This window comes from Cynocephalus volans, chromosome 9 (assembly GCF_027409185.1).
Source record: "Cynocephalus volans isolate mCynVol1 chromosome 9, mCynVol1.pri, whole genome shotgun sequence".
Classification (NCBI taxonomy): Eukaryota; Metazoa; Chordata; class Mammalia; order Dermoptera; family Cynocephalidae; genus Cynocephalus; species Cynocephalus volans.
In genome coordinates, this window is record NC_084468.1 from 88,820,798 (window position 1) to 88,839,438 (window position 18,641).

Genomic DNA, 18,641 nt, shown 5'->3' on the forward strand with positions numbered 1-18,641 from the left:
GCTTACATTTCCCAGACTATTATATCATTTTCTTAGACTGTGCATAGGGGCCTTATCTATCTATACCATTTTACCTACAGATATGACCAACTGATAAGGTTCAAGCATTCTTAACAAAATGCTTCCCTGTGATCGTGAATCACATACACAAATCTCCTCAGCTATCCAATTAAATAATGAACCTCATCAGGAATGTGTGGTTGCTATCACTGTTGGAGGGCAGCCCTTTTCTTTAAGGAGTGAGAGTAGATGGGCAGGCAGAGCACGTCCACTCTAACCAGATGCTGTACCAGGCACTCCCAACTCTAGGTGAACATAAGAAATTATAGAGTTTCTAAAACTTGATTGCCTAAACCCTACCTTAGACATGGACTAAAAGTAGAACAGACGGAAATAGTAATCAGCAATAATCTAAAAATCAACATATAAAAAACCCTCCCAAAAGAAACTATATGTTTCAGAAGCCACATTTTGGTCAAGTTTAGCCCCTAAATATGTTATATTTTAAAATAACCTGCACAATATAATTTAAATTTTTTGCCGGCATTTAAGGCTATATTTCATGTTAAAATTCAAATTTCCAACCACTCCCTGTTATATAAATGTATCATTTACTCCAGATGACTTTTGCTATTATTTATTATTATGCTTTCCATGTTGTTTTCTTATAGTTGAAACACATTTCTCTAAAGTCATATAATTCTATCAAAAGTGGGAAAATAAAAGGTATATAAAAAGTCATGTTATCAAGAAAAAAATGAAAGAGCATATTCATGATAATGAAGACTGTTCAAATGTAATTAATAAGCAGACACTAAATCTTTGCTCAGTCATTTGATCACCTGGCCCCTGTAGTCTTATGAGTTTGCAAACCCATGATATAGTCCCTGCCCACCAATTTTTCACTTCAGACTACAAAATCATTATTGGCTGGTCTTTTTGGGAGGTGTGCATGCACATGGGAAAGATATAGTGAGGGAACATATTTTTTTATGTGTTGTCTAAATGTCCAGTGCTGCAGCAGTTTGATAGATGCTAAATAATAAAACCGTGTATAAGCAGGAGAGCTGGGGAAACATGGAAGGTATTCGCCTTATGTGGGGAAAAGAGAATGCTGATCTCTGAGGTATTTTCATCGGGGTGTTTTTGCCAGTACTGGCTATATTAAAGAGAAAAAAAAGGAAAATTGTCAAAATGTGGTCATTTGTACTCCATAAAAGAATAATGGCCTCGGTTCCTTTTTCCAGTATAACTTACATTTCCATTTGTCATATTGCTCACGAAAGTTTTTTTTTGTTGTTGTTAAAGTTATACCTGGAACATTTTGTGTAATAGCTGAGTTCTTGCCTAAAATGGCCATGTGTTAGCAACCCACAGTGTGGCCTTTCTCAGAAATGAAGGCAAAGCATAAAAAAGATGAAATTCTTAGTAACAGTGAGACCAAAAACTGAAAAACAACCTTGCTAGAATCTGGGACTAACTCCAATTAATTCTAAGGTTGAAAAAAGGTGATTGAGACAAATAAAAGAAATCAATTGTCTACCCCTATTGCTTATGAAAGAAAGCAGTCCTTTGCTCATAAATGAAGGTAGGAAGATATTTAATCAGCTTCCACCCACTGACCCCCAGCTACCTCTCTACTACACAAATATTAACGTTTAAATGTGCTCCGCTCCCCGGCTCTGGTCTTTCTGTATACAGTAGACCAGACCATTCCTCCCAGTAGAAAGTGAGAGGTGGGGGTTAATGTTACACTTTGCTCGTCCTGGGACCCTCAAGTAAAGCTTGACCTAGGTAAACAAAGCTTCGGAGAACAGGAGAGTAGGGGAATTGAATATGCTGATTGAATGGGCTTGCTGTGTTCCAGGAAAATGTGAGGACATTTACCCATATTTAAAAGCACCCTAACAAACCTTTTTAATTATAAGAATAAAGCAACAGTTCTAAAGTATTGAGGACTTACTTTAAGTTAGATTTTCTAATAAAACAATTAAAATTCATTTTAAAAATTGAAGAATCTTTGTAACAAAAATTTGAGATAAGGGACTACAGTGTTTATGCAGGAAGAGACTGCTACTTAAGTTTAAATTTAGTCAGGTATTTTGTTTGTGTTAGAAGAAAACAAATATAATAGTTTTAAGGATATCCAAGATTCTATGTCATCATGAAAGTATTACCCAAAATATATTCTAACCTAATACGATTAAACAAAGAAAAAAAGCTTAAGAAAGAAGTTATAGTATTAAAAAATTGTAGTGAATAATGAATCCAGTTAAACAGAAATGAATTTAAATAATTATTGTAAATTTATTTATAAAACATGTGAATGTAAAATATTGGTAATAAAGAAAAAATATGTAATGTAACAAATTATAATTTTATAGCAATAATCTGGATCCAATACCCAAATAATATAAAAATATCTAGGAACTAGAAGAAAAAGAAAAGCAATGCCTTTTCATTCATGATTTTATTAATCAAAAAATTTGAGTAAAAATATCTGTGAAATTTTAAAAAGTAAAATTTAAAAAAATAAAATTTATTTTTATTTTAAGATAAACAAATTAAATAATAAAATATAATATGTAATATAAAATAAAATATATAAAAATAAATGAGCTTGATAGAATATAAACTTTCTAAGATCCATAATTAATAATACAATAGCTGATAAAAAAATTCTCAATGAATATATGAGCAATTCAACCCACTCTCCGATCTCAGTGCAATATTCAAAGAATTAACAGCAGAAGTCTAAAAAATAAAAACAATCGAGGCAATTCTGAAAAACTTTTAAGGCAAAGATAAAATTAAAACACAATTAACCCTTCTGAAAGCAGCCCTACAAACTGGCTGTATAAACAGCGGCAACTTCACACCCTTTAAAGCTTTCATTATTAAGCAAGAAAGAAGAAAAACAAAGGAACTAGACATTCTAATACCAAAAAAAATGGAATAAAGCCAATGAAATAAATATAATAAAAATTGAAAATTAATGGTAGAATTTAAAGGAAATTAGGACTAAGTATACATAGATTTAAAAGTGTTCATGCTCAAAAATTTAAATTTTAGGGATCTATCACAGCAAAATAAACAACAGTGCAGCCTGTGATTCATGTAAAAGAGTTTTAAGCTCCAACAATATATAATTGTGGAAAAAATGGAAACAACAAAAAAAAATCCAACTGTATGGGAATGTTAAATATTTTATTGAATATACAGACTTTGTAATATAATGCAGCTATTAAAATTCATGCTTCAAAGTGGTAGGGGAAACAGTCATGTTCTAAAACCACAATAATTAAAATGAAACAGCAAAGAATTATATACAGCCCTAAAGTTAAGAAGACATGGAGACTTTACTTAGAATTTAGAAATAAATGAATTGTCCAAGCATCTCCTAACTGGAGTCCTGAAATTATTTTCCTACAAATTCCCAAGCTAAATAACAAAAAATAACTTCAGATTTAAATCTTGGTCACTGGTTCTTTAAGTCCTTTGATTAAACAGTCCTTTCCAATTTACACAAAATAATTTGGTTTGATGGTACAGTATGGTATGGTATGGCAGGGCACTTATAATACGGCATGATACTTAACAGCAGTATACCTGGCCTGGATTCAAACGGTGTGCCTTCCATATAGGAATACATAAGAGAAGCCTATTAGTAAGGTGGAAGAAATTTTCTTACTGTAAAAACCAATATATCATTATTACACAAAGTTGTAGGTTAGAAGAAAACAATGACCTCTGATATCAGAAAAGAACAATTTGTATCATCTTTAAAAAATTTCCTCCATGTTTTAATATGTATACAACTTTTATATTGCTGAAATATTAATGTACACATAATTTATCCTGAGTTTGTACTTGTCATTATATAATAAGCAGTTCCTATATTGCCACATCATCTTTATTCTTTTTTTAATGAATGCCTGACATTTATTACGTAAATATTTCCTTTATAAATTTTTTGTTGGGTACTCAAGTCATTTCCTTTCAAATTTTCAGTAAAAAATGTTCTTCTAGCCAGTCATTCAGTAATAGAATTTTAATAAAAATCTCAGTTTGCTTTCTTACCCAATCTATAGATTCATATACTCACCACCGTAAATTGTTTGATGTTTATATGACCAATATTTGATCAAATGAAAAATCTTGTAAAGAAAAATTGATCCAAAAGAAACTAAAACTTTGGAAACTATAGTTAATCTTGAAGCTTTTACAGTAAGAAACCAAGAGTCTACAATATGTAGTTATTAATCTGATGAATGCTTTTCGATGAAAATTCTGTTGAACTCATACTAATTCTACTGAAAAAGAAATATAAAATTGAGGAGGAAGAAAAACCTTCCCCACCACCCTTCCCTCGCCAAATAGTAATCTAAATGCTTTATTGCAATAAGGAACTTACTTACTTCTAAATGTAAATCTTGCAAATCCTACCAAAAATTACATGCTGCATGTTTTGGTTTGAGTAGTCTGCCCTTAGGAGTAAAATGCCTAAATCATTCTTTTTTTGCAACTTGTCATGCAATAGTAACTTTCAAGATAAATGCTTTAATCACTTTGATGTGAAAAAAATGAAAAACAGGTGTATGTAAAAGTAGTCTAGCTGTAAACAACTCACTTTTTGATATCTAGGACTTGCTGCTCCTAACTTTTGTGCTTTTGTTCTCTCTGCACAATCATGCAGGACTGAACACCACACACACACACACCCAAGTCATCTTGCTTGTATTTTAATAGCTAGAATTTAAAATATGAAGGGGTAATTGAAATGAATATTAATTCAGTATTTTTTAAAATTCATCTTAAACTGTACATATAGCAAAACTGAAACTGGTATGGTTTTCTGGGAAAAATTTACTTGAGATACCTCCACAAAAGAAGAAAATCCAGCTGCATGGGTTACTTGAGATAAAAATGAATTCACACTTAGGCAAAGGAATGATGGAAGTGAGGTGATAGTTAAATGGCATAGCTGTTAAATGATGATGCTAAACTTCCACACTGTGGCAGGGAGGCAGACGCAATTCTACTGCGAACTGAATTTCACAAATTGAATTTGAGTGTGGACGCCTATAAAAAGCAAATGGTGTAAGAAGCAAGATCTCAATTGTTATCTGTGCTTTTTGCTGCTGAACCACTTAGCTCTCGGGCTGAAGTGTGCTTCTCCAATTCCCCTGGGATTTTATGCTCCATAATCTTGGGAGGAAGATTTAGAGTGTAGAATCTGTTGACATCTTGTTACTTCTGGGGGAATAGACTTCCAAAGAGAAAACACAAGTCAAGAAAACCCCCAGGGGAATCAGAATGATTGGCCTTGGAGCACTTTAATGTGCACACGAACGTTTTCGAAAAGGAACCCTCTCTGCGTCCCTATTCCAAGACTGATTACGAGAGTCCTTCTCAAAACTGAGAGGAACATTAGAGGTCATTCCAGGACAGCCCCAAGGCTCAAGTCCCCTTCAAATACTTGAAACCTACTATCAAATACTTGAAACTTCTCATTTCCACAATAACCAATCCTAATTCTATTATTGATTCCTTATTACTATATAATTTGAATGCCCTCCTCATTTCCTAAATCCTTGCCAATGTGATCCAGATACAGTCTAGTTTATCTAATTCTTTCTTGAGGAAGGGCTCCCGGTAATGAGCAGATTCTCCAGAGACAGTTCAGTAGTGTGCAATTGGGTGGGACTAGCTATCCTCTCCTTCTAGACCCTATGGGCATATTTCGATGTGACAGTGCATTAAGACATGTGCTAGGGTTACCCTGCTCCTCTTGTGGTAATACAATAGGTATGTGGAACTTAATGCAAATATGTAAATGAGAAGGTACAAATTCAAATGAGTTCTGCAGCCCAGGCAGGTAGCACGAGTTCATTGTCATCTGGAGACAATAAGGAATGGCAGGGTTTGGGGTAACCTGGAGAGCTCATATCATCTCTAAAGGCATATAGGCATAGTTATGTCTTTAAATACCATGGTGGACAAATGAAACACTGAATTCATCTGTGGTCTGCCAATTAGCTATCACTGTGCCTTAGGCCAGTCTCTGGTGTTGGATTAGCAGCCACATGTGGGAAGCCAGGCCATCTAATATTCTTACTGTGCTGAGCAAATAATACATGGCATGCTCCAAAATGAACTCTTTTGAAAAGAAAGCATTTCATTACAAAATGACCAGTTATTTACTTTAAATCTTTCAGAAATAAAATTTCAAACGATCCTAAGCCTCTTGTGACATTTGGATGTTGGTTGACCTCTCTTTTCTCAATAAAGAGATTGTTTATTCTCCAAATGCTTACTATCCATGATAATATTAACATTTACTTAGCTTATGATGTGGCAGGCACCATGCCAAGTATTTTGTGCACATGATCTCTTTTAACCCTCACAAAAAGAACATAAAAGTGGCACTGCCCACAACTGGTGCAGCACAGAACTTTTGCTACTGTTCATTCTCTTCTCATCCCTTTCTGTTTTTCAGCGATGTGACACATTCGTTTTACTGTAACACTAGGTGCCAGGTACCACCATCCTTGGAAACTCATTTAAAAATTGTTTATTCTGTAACTTCTTTTTTTTTATTTTAACTTCTCAACATACATTGTAGTTGATTTTCATATCCCTTTACCCATTCCTCTTTCCCCCCTCCTCTCTCCCCCACTACATCATATCTGTTCACTTGTCTTTACAAGTTCAAGGAATTGTTGTGATTGTTCTTATAGATGGTTATGAACAAGAAACTCCAATGGCTTTTTTTTTTTTTTGAGTGTTTTTTTTCCCCAGTTGTCCATATGTTGACTTCCTGTTAAAACACCCTCCCCTCATATTGTAGACAGAGCTCGGCTGGAGAGTCCAGCCCTTTCTACTCCAAGAGGCTGTCTGGCCACTGGGCAGGAAGAACTCATCCTCCTGCAGGAAAGAGTCAAGAATGGGAAAATGACTGTGGATGAAGCCCTGGAGAAATTTAAACACTGGCAGATGGGAAAGAGTGGCCTAGAAATGATTCAGCAGGTAATAATGACCTCTGTCCTTTCTGGAATGTTCTGACACTTGTGGAGCTCCTAGACTCTGTAAATATTTAGTCTTCACAAAAAACACAGGTAACTGTTCTTTTGTTTTTAACTAGCCACTAAAAAATACATTTCAAACAATCAATTAAAAGGTAGAAAATATCCAGATTTCATGTTTACCAGCCTTTGGTCAACTCAATCCTGGAACCCAGTGTGTCAAAGCTAATACCTAATCAGCTTAATACTACCTGTCCTTATTATAGTGAATATTTTTTGAATCTCATTGCTGAAATTAAGGTGAAGCATTTTTACACTAATGTGCTCAGCATTCTGAAAAGGGTATTATGTAGAGGCTTGAAGGCAACAAGAAAATGATTGAAATCACATCAAGCAATAGTTCTAAATGAAACATACTATAGTAAGTTTTATCTTCTTTCTCCTTAACTTTTTGGGGGATATATATATACATCTCCACATGCCAGTCAAGGTTTGCAGAGAAATGCCAAGAATATTAACTTCAGATAAGTTTGTCTTCTATAAATATAATTTACATCCTGAGGGGGATTAGAGATGTTGGTTCTGAGATGAGAATGACAACAAAATATCCCACATACACTCCTTGACATTCTTCAGTGAGGGGTATCAGGGCCATATCTATCTATCCCACAGGGCTTCCCACTCCCAAAATATTCCAACAGTTTTTTTCTTCTCATCACAGAAAGGCCCATTGCCTAAGAACCCAGTTTCAGGTAGCTGTTTGATCAAACACATGTAATAAACTAATTTAGGTGACTGTGTAAATAATTACTAATAGCTTAATGTGCTATCTTTCCCAAGATAATTTTTAATTAAAAGACAATGCTTAGGAGAATATTTTTTTAAAAATAAAAAAATGAATCACAATGCTGAAATTTCAAACAATACAACCTAGTTTAGACAAGGGGACTTTCTCAGGACATATAAGATCACAGCTTGTCAGAAACCACCTATCTCTAAGAGTAGTTCTGATTGTGGGTGGTGGCTGGACTTGTTCCAGATTTGACAATTCCAAGAAAGTCAGTTATTTTGCCAAACAAATGCTGAGGAATGCTGACTGTAGAGTTCTGCAACTGTTCATTGTTCACCAGAATTACACCATTGCTTTTCAATCCATGCCAATGTCATCACCATCATGCATCCCGTTATCCTGGAATGGGGTAAAATGTGCTTAAGCGCAGGCCTACGAATCACTTTCCTGGAGACATTGTATAGGTTTTGTTGAAGTAAGCCAATTGTACTTCATCGTCCTCAGACCCATAAATAATAAAAATTTCAGTTTAGTGTAATCCAACCTAAATATCTTCTTGGAAATGATTTCACTAGTTGTTTCATTAAGGCTTTGGTGGTTTCTATTTTGTTTGCATACTTATATTCAATTTTGTTTGGCAAAGAATTTAAGGTGGTCCATATTCACTACATAGAGACTGATCTGACTCATTTGATATACAGGAATAATGGGATAATGAGTATAGTTAAAGTTTATGCAAAAAAAAAATATTTTTTTCTTTAACTTGTAAATATAGGCCAAAAGATGCTACGGTTACCTTCCACCTGAACCATAAGTTTAGTGAGTCTGGCTGAATGCTGTTACAGCAATCAGTCAGTCCTTAACATAAGGGCCTTGAAAAAATCCAAATAACACAAAAATGAATGTTCTTCACATTTCTCCAACACACACACACATAGTCGTTCCCATATACTTTTCAATATTCGTCCTGTAGTTTGCAAAAGTATTAATGTGCACCCTGGGAATGAATCTATCAAGGTTAACTGTGAAGTTATACTATTATCGACGGAAGAATTATCCTAGAAAACTAAAAAGAAAAATGGCACAAACGTAGAGTTACAAGTTTCCAGAATAATGAGGACCCATGTAGGATCCCTGGCGTTGAAGGTGAGACGGTGGAGAAGGTGAACAGCTTGCTTTTATTCTCCTCCCTCCTTCTCACAATCTCAGTGCACCTGAGGAAGAGCGTGGCTCCGCTCAGAAGAGAGGATCTGCAAAGCAGTGGAAACAACAAAGTAGAAAAAGTGGTTTCTAGGTTTCTGCAGAAACCCTGAGGAAAAAGTGCAACTCAGGTTGTCTTCTAAAAGGGGATTTATTAAATGTTAACTTGTTTGAATTTTTCATTTAAAAAAAAATAGATGTTCAATGTAGAATATTTGTAAAACAAAGAAGGATGGGGAATCTAGTTACATATCATTTGCTCCTGAGTACCTAAATTTTAGAATTAGAACACCAGGAAGGAATGTGCCCTACAGAACTGTAGATGGGCTCAGACCACAGCAAACCATCGCTGTTTAGCCCTTCTCCTTTTGGACACCAAATAACCAATGCAGACCCCACAAGCGTTAGGGTGAAAAAACAGCTCCCAAAAGAACTGGGCTCTGGGATGCAATCCTGAGTCTACCACTTATAACTGTATGATCTGGGAAAGTTACTTAACCTCTCTGTACATCAGTTTCCATATCTGTAAAATGGGATGATAATATTTTACGTCTACTTCATGAAGTGGTAATAATCAAGTAAAATAATACATGTAAAGTATCAAGGATGGCATTTGGGATATCGTTAAGTAGCAAATGAATAGTAAGTAATAGTATTGGTACTAGTAATACTAGTTGTTTTCACCTTGATCCATGAAAAATTTGTAAATCATGACCTCTGTGTCCTGGTTGTTTCTTCATTAAGGAAAAACTACGCCAACTACGAGACTGCATTATTGGAAAAAGGCCAGAAGAAGAAAATGTCTGTGGTAAGTGAAATTTGCCTGCTGTTCAGAAATGATAGAGTGATGAAGTGGAAAATGCAGGGACTGTGGAGTCAAACAGACCTGGGGTTCAAATCTACACCCCATCACTTCCCAATTGTCTACCCTGGGAAGTGTCTTAATCCCTGGTACTTGGGTTACTTGTCTGCAAAACAAGAGTAATTATACATGCACCTGGAGTGCTTGTGGGAATTGAGATATAAAATATTTATCACATTCTCTGATCCATAATGGACCCTCAGTAAATGCTCATTACTTTCTTTCTTTTGATTTTGATGTAAGTTATAAATAAGATAATTCTCCAGTTTTTTTATGAGCCATTATGTAGGCAATCAAATAATTGGGGAGTCATGCTTTTTTAATTAATATTCTTAATATAGTTAGTTCTCACAATTTTTCACATGTGAATTATTTCGAATTACTAATAATTAACAATTGCTCTTGGGGGGGGGCAGAGACACTCAATATTAATACAAACCAAACATCATTAAGATGGTAAATCTTCTCCAAAAATAAACAGCACATTCCAGAATCAAAAATAAATTATCTTGTCACTGTCTGACTACTCTTCCCCAAATCTCTACCCCTGCACAGATAATTAAAAACTAAGAACCACTAAGAAAGCTTGAACACTTCCATCTCTTCCATTTTCAGTAATATTTCATGGCTTTCAGCTAGTCCTTCATTTCCCTTCATATTATTGAGCTGTTATCTACTTTTCCATAGGGAATTCTTCAAGCTCTCTTAGAAATGTTTTCTAAAACAGAAATACACTTTCTAAAATAATTAAGGTCATAAATCCAGGACTAATTTACAGTAACTGACAAGCAAAATTCATGAGGTGGCTCTGTTGGTGGCCCAGGTTTCTGCCAGAGAAATATTTCCTGACTACTGTCCATGCAAAGCAAGAAAGCCCTGTTGAACTGAGGAGGCAGAGATCCTAGTTCAGAGCAGCTGAAGTTGCTGGAATGTGTGTGGTGGGTGATTGAAGAGGAGATGGCTGTAAAGAGAGGTCAGTGTGAGGGACTACACAAGTCTATGGCTGAGAGATGAGCTGTAAATGTGCAAGGAAAGACCACTCAAGGCATACAAAATAGCAGCTTCTAGAGCATTGAAAGCAAAGCAGAGACACAAAAGAGGTTGACCAGAGCCAGGGTAGACATACTGGGAATGTTTGAGTTCCTGCCCTGCTGAAGTGGAAAGATCTTCTTGACACCTCCTTAAAACACCTGGCATCCTGCTGTGAAACTCAAGAGACGCAATGAGTGACGACCACAACTTAGAGTTAGAGCTACTCTAGAAATGTCCTAACAATGTCTAAAAGTAAGCCCCGCAAGATCCACATGGGAGACACAGTTTGCTAGGCTGAGTCCTACCACGGGCCTTAGAAATCACCTTTAGCTTTCAATAGATCAACACTGAAAGAATAAAATCAAGCCTATACAAGTTCGTGCCAGTAATTGAACTGCCTGCTAAAACAAGAACCTACATTCATCAGAGAAATATTATAGAATCAAGAATATACAACAGATTATCTATACATCCAGTATTAATTTTTTTTAAAGAAGACATATGAAGAAACAGGAAAATGTAATCCATAGTGAAGAAAAAACTGAACAACTGAACCTGAGATGTTGTTGATCTTAGCAAAGACTTTTACGTGACTCTTAAAACATATTGAATTAATGAAAGAATATGGTTTTAAGGAGTGAATAAATAGGGAATCTCAGCAGAAGAATTAAAACTATGCAACAGAACCAAATGGAAATTGTGAAATAAAATTACAGTAAAAGAAATGAAAACTTTACTGGTTAAGCTTATCAGCAGATTGGATATAGCAAAGTAAAAATTAATGAACTTGATGACAGATCAATAGAAACTATCCAGTGTGATAAATAGGGGGATAAAAAGTCTTTGGGAAAAAGAAAAATAGAACTCCAGGGACATTAGGGCAATATAACACGGTCTAGTACGCATATAATTAGAGCCCTAGAAGGAGAAAAAAGTGAGTTTGGGGAAAAACATTTTTGAAGAAATAATGGCCAAAACCTTTCCAAATTTAATGCAAGTCACCTCTGTACAGTTTTAAGAACTTAAAAAAAAAACCCAATCAGCATAATTGTTAAGAGAACAATATCTAGGCAACTTGTGGTCAAGCTACTTCAAGTCAAGGTAAAGAGAAATTCTTGAAAGCAATAGAAGAAAGGACACATTACATACAGGGGAAAAAGGATAAAAAATATTCCCAATTTCTTATTAGAAACGATAGAGGACTAAAGACAACGCAATGATATCTTTAAAGTAATTTTTTTAAAAAGACCACTTATAATTCTATATCCAGAGAAAATATCTCTCAAAAGTTTGGTAAAGTAAAGATATTTTTAGGTAGATTAAATTAGAGAATTTATAGCAATATTGCAATTCAGTAAGTGCTATAGAATGTCATACAGGTTGAAGGGAACATTAACAATAGAAACTTAGATCCACTCTAAGGGAAAAAGAACACAAATTATACAAAACAGGTAAATATAAAATAGGTGTTTTTTTCTTATAAATTATTTCAAAGACAACTGTTTAAAGCAAAACTAATAGCACTTAAGTTTGGATTATATAATATGAAGAAGGAAAAAATATAAAAACAATCACACAAAGGACATAGGGTGCTTATAGGTGGAATTATATGTTGGCAAAATTTTTATATGGTAAAGCACAAACTGTGGAGTGTGAAGAATCATTTATAATGTAAGAAGAGAAAAGGATAAAGTAGAAATTTTGAAGGGTCAAGTCTAAAGCGTAAAGTATGAGGGAGTAAACTATCATCTCAGAATAGATTCTGGTAAGTTAAGGATGGATATTTTAGCCATAAAGCAACCACTAAAAAAGTAAATGAAAAAGTATGTATACCTAGGAAACCTATAAAGAAAATAAAATAGACCATTAAAAAACTATTTGAGTCACCAAAAATAAAGCGGGAAAGTAGCCAAAGAGGAACATAAACAAAAGGTGTAAGTGAAAAACCAAGAACAAGAGGGTAGTATTAAACTGAGCCATATCAATAATGATGTTAAATGTAATTGGATTAAATACTTAATTTAAAAGGCAGACATTTTCAGACTGGATTAAAAAAGCAATACCAACTTTAGGCTATCTAAAAGACATTTTAAATATAAGACACAGATAGTTTGAAAGTAAAGGATGGTAAAGGGTCTACTATGCCAACAGTAAGCATAAGAAGTTTGGCTTGGCTATATCAATATAAGACAAGATAAACTTCAAGACAAAGAGCACTACAAGAGATAAAAGAAGATACAGTATAATGATAAGAGGGAAGTTTACTAGTAAGATATAACAATTCTAAATATTTGTGTATTTTATACCATATATGTACTTGTGAGCTTTATCAAAACTCATAAAACAAAATCTGACAGTACTCAGAGATCTTTTTCTTCTTTCTTCATAATTAGTAGAGCAGACAAAAATCAGCAAAGATACAGAATACCTACACAGCCCTATTGACTAACTTGACCTAATTAACATTTACAGAATAAGACACTGAAAAAAATTCAGAGAACATGTTTGTTAAAGGTGTGCATTTAAGTTTCACCAAGATAGAACACTTAGTAAACCATCAAAAAACTTTCAATAAATTTCAAAAGATTGAAATCTTCAGAGTATGTTCTCTGAAAGATTTTAGGATTTTGAAATCTTATATTCTCTTACCACATCAGAAGTAAATTAGAAATTAAGAACCAGATATCCAGAAAATATCTCCAAATATTTAGGTATTAAATACAACATTCCAAAATAATCCATGGGTCAAATAAGAAATCACGAGAAAATATTTCAGCGGTGCGCTCACTGGCTGAGCTCAGTGCGGCCGGTCACAAAAAAAAAAAGAAAGAAAAAAAGAAAAAATTACCAAAACCAAAAATCAGTATTTGAAAGCATAAGTAAAATTGGCAAGTTCATGGGAAGAATGATCAGGAGGAAAAAAACAACAAAAAACAAGAGACTACACTAGGAATTAGAGTGCACTCACAACAGATCTTACAGACAATAAGAATACATTAAGAAAATATAAGTAACTTTTTGCCAATACATTTGACAACTTATGAGAAAAGAACGAATTATCTGAAAAAGAAATTGTACCAAAGCTGATGCAAAAAGAAAAAAAAATCCACACTTCTCTGAGTATACCTCTTTATATAGTTCTCACTTGTAGAACTTTATTTTACATATTCAATAAACAAGGATGAGGCAAGGCAGGGAAAAGAAAGAAAATGGATTATAAGCAGAAACAAATGAACCTAGTGGTACTATAAATAAGTAGTATATCCTTATTGAGTGGGGCATAGGAAAAAAAAAAGTGAATAAATCTAGAAACAGTGTATCCTAAGGCTAAAAATAAGAAAAGAAAAATAGATAAAAATTGTACTTTACCCAAGTGAGTAGGGTTTATTTCTCCAGAGTGGTGTAATTTAGCAATTTCAGTACATTACGGATATTCTAGAACTGAGCTAATAAATAAATGTACTGTGATAATGAGAGCCAAGTTTTCTATTATCAGAGAAAGGAGTTATAACTAAGGAAAGAAGGAAGGCTAGAATGAATCATGTGGTAAATCATGGCTGCTAATATATATATAGTACAGGAGGATAAATATAGAAATATAGTTGTATGCATAAATATACATACTTCTTTAGCTCTGTTTGCTATGAGGACATAGAAGCAATGACAGCCCAGCACCACTGAGCACACCTAGCACCCAGAGCTTAGTTTACAAAAGTGAATGGCCAGTAACATGTGAAAAGATGCTCAACATCATTAATCATCAGGAAAAGGCAAATTAAACTACAGTGAGATACCAGTACACAACAACTAGAATGAATACAATTTTAAAAGTATGTCAGGTCTAAGTGTTGGTTTGGATATGGAACTGGACATGCATTGCATGCATTGTTGATGGCAGTATAAGGTGACATGATGCCTTTGGGAAAGTCAAATATACACTTACTATATGGCCTAGTCATTTACACTCCTACGTATTCTTCCAAGACAAATGAAAGCATATGTCCACCTAAAGATTTGTTCACAAAAGTTCACAGCAGTTTCATTCATAATAGTCAAACTGAAAATCTACCCAAATGTCCAGTAGGAGACTAGATCATTATATTGTGGCATATTTATACTATGGAATACTACTCAGCAAGAAAAAAAAGAATACCTACTATTATACACAAAAATATAAATGAATCTCACAGACATTATAATGAATGAGAGATAACAGACACCAAGGAGTACAAGAAATAAGATTGCATTTATCTGGAATTCTAGATAAAACTAATCTACAGAGATAGAAATCTGATCAGGGGTTGCTGTGAGTAATGGTTGGGTGAGGATTGCCATAAGGGGACATGGGGAAATATTCTCTGGAGATGAAATGGTCTCTATCCTAATTGGGCTGATGGGCACATGGTTATATAGATAGTCAAAAGTCATCAACCTATACACTTAAAGATGTTTGAACCATGCTGTATGTAATTTATTCCTGAATAATGTTGATTTATAAAAAGAATGGAGTGGGCCAGGCTAAAGTAATATTCAAGGCATAGTAGCAAGCCTTTATTAAGTGTCAAATATATCTGAAATAATAACACCTTGGGACAAGGGTTGGGGGGGGGAGACAAAAGTAATAGTAGCCAGAGGTAGATAAATTTGGAATTAGTATTTTTAGATCAGATTGTGAGATTTTATAGTCACCTCAAAGACAAGAAGTAGTCAAACAATAAAAAAACCCTTAGAATAAATACTGAACAAAACTCAGTAGAATCTGTTTTTGTCTTTTAGATAAGCTCACCATCGTGCACCATCCAAGTGGTAAGTACTAGGTATTTATTGAAGGATTTAAGACTAAAACAAAGTACGTAGTAAACCAAATTCAATATTAGTGTAAACCTATTATGATTAGGCAGGTCAGTGTACAAATTTACATAGATTATATATTTACATGCAAAACCAAAATGAATGTGAGGTGGTTCTAGAAGAGCAATGCTTGGGGTATAATACAGTAAAAGAAGCATGGGCTTTGAATTCTGATTAACCTCGCTGTTCACAGCTTACTAGTTGTAACCTTTGGCCTGTCACTTAAGCTCTTGAGGCCTCAGTTTTCTCATATGTGAAGCATCGATAAGAATTCTACCATGGGAAATTGCTATGAAGCCTGAAAAGGATTTATGTAAATAATGCTTGATCGTGGGAGTTATTGACTGAGCAGATGAAATTGGAGTAACCTTTGAGAGAGCAACTCACTTCAATATGAAGGGAGAGGAATGTGTGCCGAATACTGGGAGGGCAAAGAAGAGCTACAGGCCAGCTGGGGAGCTATTGAATAATCTAGAAGCAATGTCTACAGCCTGGACCAAGGCATTGACTGTGGGGAGAGGAGAAGCAACAGAATCAAGCGATGTGGCTGGGGTGGAAAATAGGAAGCCCGTAGTAGAGGCAGGAGGAGCAGCAGCATAGGCCAATGCGGAGTAGCAGGAACAAGTTTTCTTCGAAGAGTGTGCTTTGCAATGGGCTGGTCCTGGTGAATGCGGAAAAGAAAAAGAAGTTGTAATCATGGGGAGGTTGCTACTCAAAGAGGACAGAAAGACTGTTTCTAAACTGACATGCCTCCTCAGTATCCTACATAAACCTATCCCTACAAGAAGGAGATATGAAGGTGACTTTTCAATATGTCCTTTTTAACTCTTTAGTAATTTTTCTCTTCGCCCTACCCTTTGTATATATCATTTCTAAGAAGTGCCGAATAAGTGAATCATCAAATGTGTGAATGACTGAAGAGGTAGTAACATAGTTTGTATTCCTAGGTAATGAAACTGCCCACAATGAAAATATGTTTTATAACATACCCTTCAACAATAAGGTAGGTTGTATTTATTTCGATTTTTATGAAATGCAAATAAAGAACTTCTCTGCTGAGAAAGAACATGAGAGCCTTCTATCCTCTCTGTGCTTTGAAACGTTCTAAGTATGAACAAAATAGGTTATGTGAGCATTTGTGTGCAAAATCTGTGAGAGTAATTTAAGGAAATTACCTATTCAAAAGAAAACAAAGGAGGAACTAAAAGGGAAAAGCCACCAGGGCCAAAGTGTGGCTGAATTCAACATGTACAGACCAAATAAATCTTAGAGAAATTACGAATACATCTGTTTTAGCAATAGGAATATGATAAGTCTATTTGAACCACAATGTATACATTCCTTAAAAGTCTAGTTATAGGAAAAATACAGCCCCAAAATATCACTGATGCAAATATGCATCACTTCACTTTGTAGAGTTAACTGAAAATAAATCGCTGAAGAGAAGCTAAAAATAACACTAAACAAAGATAGCAGCAATTGAAAACCAAGAACAAATCATGACAACACTGATAATGTCCTGACCACAAATTTTTCTTCTTGTATTATATATACAGATATGTGATATAAGAAATTTGCATTGTTACCAAGGGTCAACTGACAGCTGAATTTCTTGCTAAAATTCAGAATTAGAGTCCTTGGTAAGTTCCCACAATGAACCAATTTTGGTTTTCCAAATTTTAGCAACCCTTTAAGCTCTTTTATATTTTACATAAATCATAAATAATCATTAAAGTCATTCACCATTAAGAACTAATCAAAGTATTTGCATTTTTGGATCATTCTGTGGCCCAGCAATAAACTATAAGAGCTATATACTATAGGCTCCTTCCACTCATTAGAATGTGGCAGAATCGTGGGGTACACCAAAGTAGAGGAATTTATGAAAATATCTTTGTCAAACAAAGATTCTTCTACAGGACCTGAAGGACTACACAACCATGGTATATATATATATATATATATATATATATATATATATATATATATATATATTTTTTTTTTTTTTTTTTTTTTTTGTCTTTTTCGTGACCGGCACTCAACCAGTGAGTGCACGGGCCATTCCTATATAGGATCCGAACCTGTGGCGGAAGAGTCGCTGCGCTCCCAGCGCCGCACTCTCCCTAGTGCGCCACGGGCTCGGCCCTATATTTTTTGAAAGCAATATCTTGTATAAGAGAAAAAGAATACAAATTCCCAATGCTAGGCTGGTCTCCTTCAAAATGGAAATGAAATTTGAATTCAAGGGCTTTGATGTAGTTGAACTTTACAATAATTGTTTCCTTTTAAGATGGAGGATTGTCTTGCCAGTTGCCTCAACAAAGCTGTTTTTTCCATGACTGTAAAAGACACCTATGACTTCATCGTATTTCTTTGTTCAGCCTTAAAATGGAGAAATGCTAGTTCTGTGTCTTATTTTTTAGTTTCCTGCTCGACTCCAAGTTGAAAAGGAATTTGGTTTCTGCTTGAGGAAAGATCATTAAAGAAGGTAAAATATTAGCTATTCTTTTTAGAAAACCTAAAGCAAGTTTGCTGGGGACTTGAAAGAATCATTTGTCTAGGAAATAGAACTCTTTAAATATTTTATTGTCTTCTCTTGAAAGGATAAACATGTATATTTTTCAAGCTAAAGGTGGTTGCTCCTTAGAAAGATTTATATATATAGGGGTGATTTTATGCTAGCTAATCAATTTCAGTTGATGAGCCATTATTCACTAGTATATTTCCTGTAATTTCATTTTCAGGTTTTTATAATGAAACTCAAGAATCTGCAGACATTGTGCCTTCTGGGTGATTCAAGCTTGCTTTTGGATTACCTGCTCTCTCCAGGGGAATCTATACTATGAAAGCAGAAGCAAACCTCTGAGTTTAAGAATTTGTT

General features: G+C 34.5%; 1 protein-coding gene across 1 annotated transcript in view; it reads left to right on the top strand.

Moving 5' to 3' along the window:
* Positions 1–18,243, top strand: part of BANK1 (B cell scaffold protein with ankyrin repeats 1) — a 271,822-nt gene extending 253,579 nt beyond the window's left edge. Inside the window, exons 11-15 of the mRNA XM_063108726.1 lie at positions 6,851–7,029; positions 9,760–9,823; positions 15,686–15,715; positions 16,708–16,763; positions 18,184–18,243. Of these exons, the coding sequence (XP_062964796.1) occupies positions 6,851–7,029; positions 9,760–9,823; positions 15,686–15,715; positions 16,708–16,763; positions 18,184–18,243 (389 nt within the window). The remainder of the gene's footprint in view (positions 1–6,850; positions 7,030–9,759; positions 9,824–15,685; positions 15,716–16,707; positions 16,764–18,183) is intronic.
* Positions 18,244–18,641: the final 398 nt, after the last annotated feature.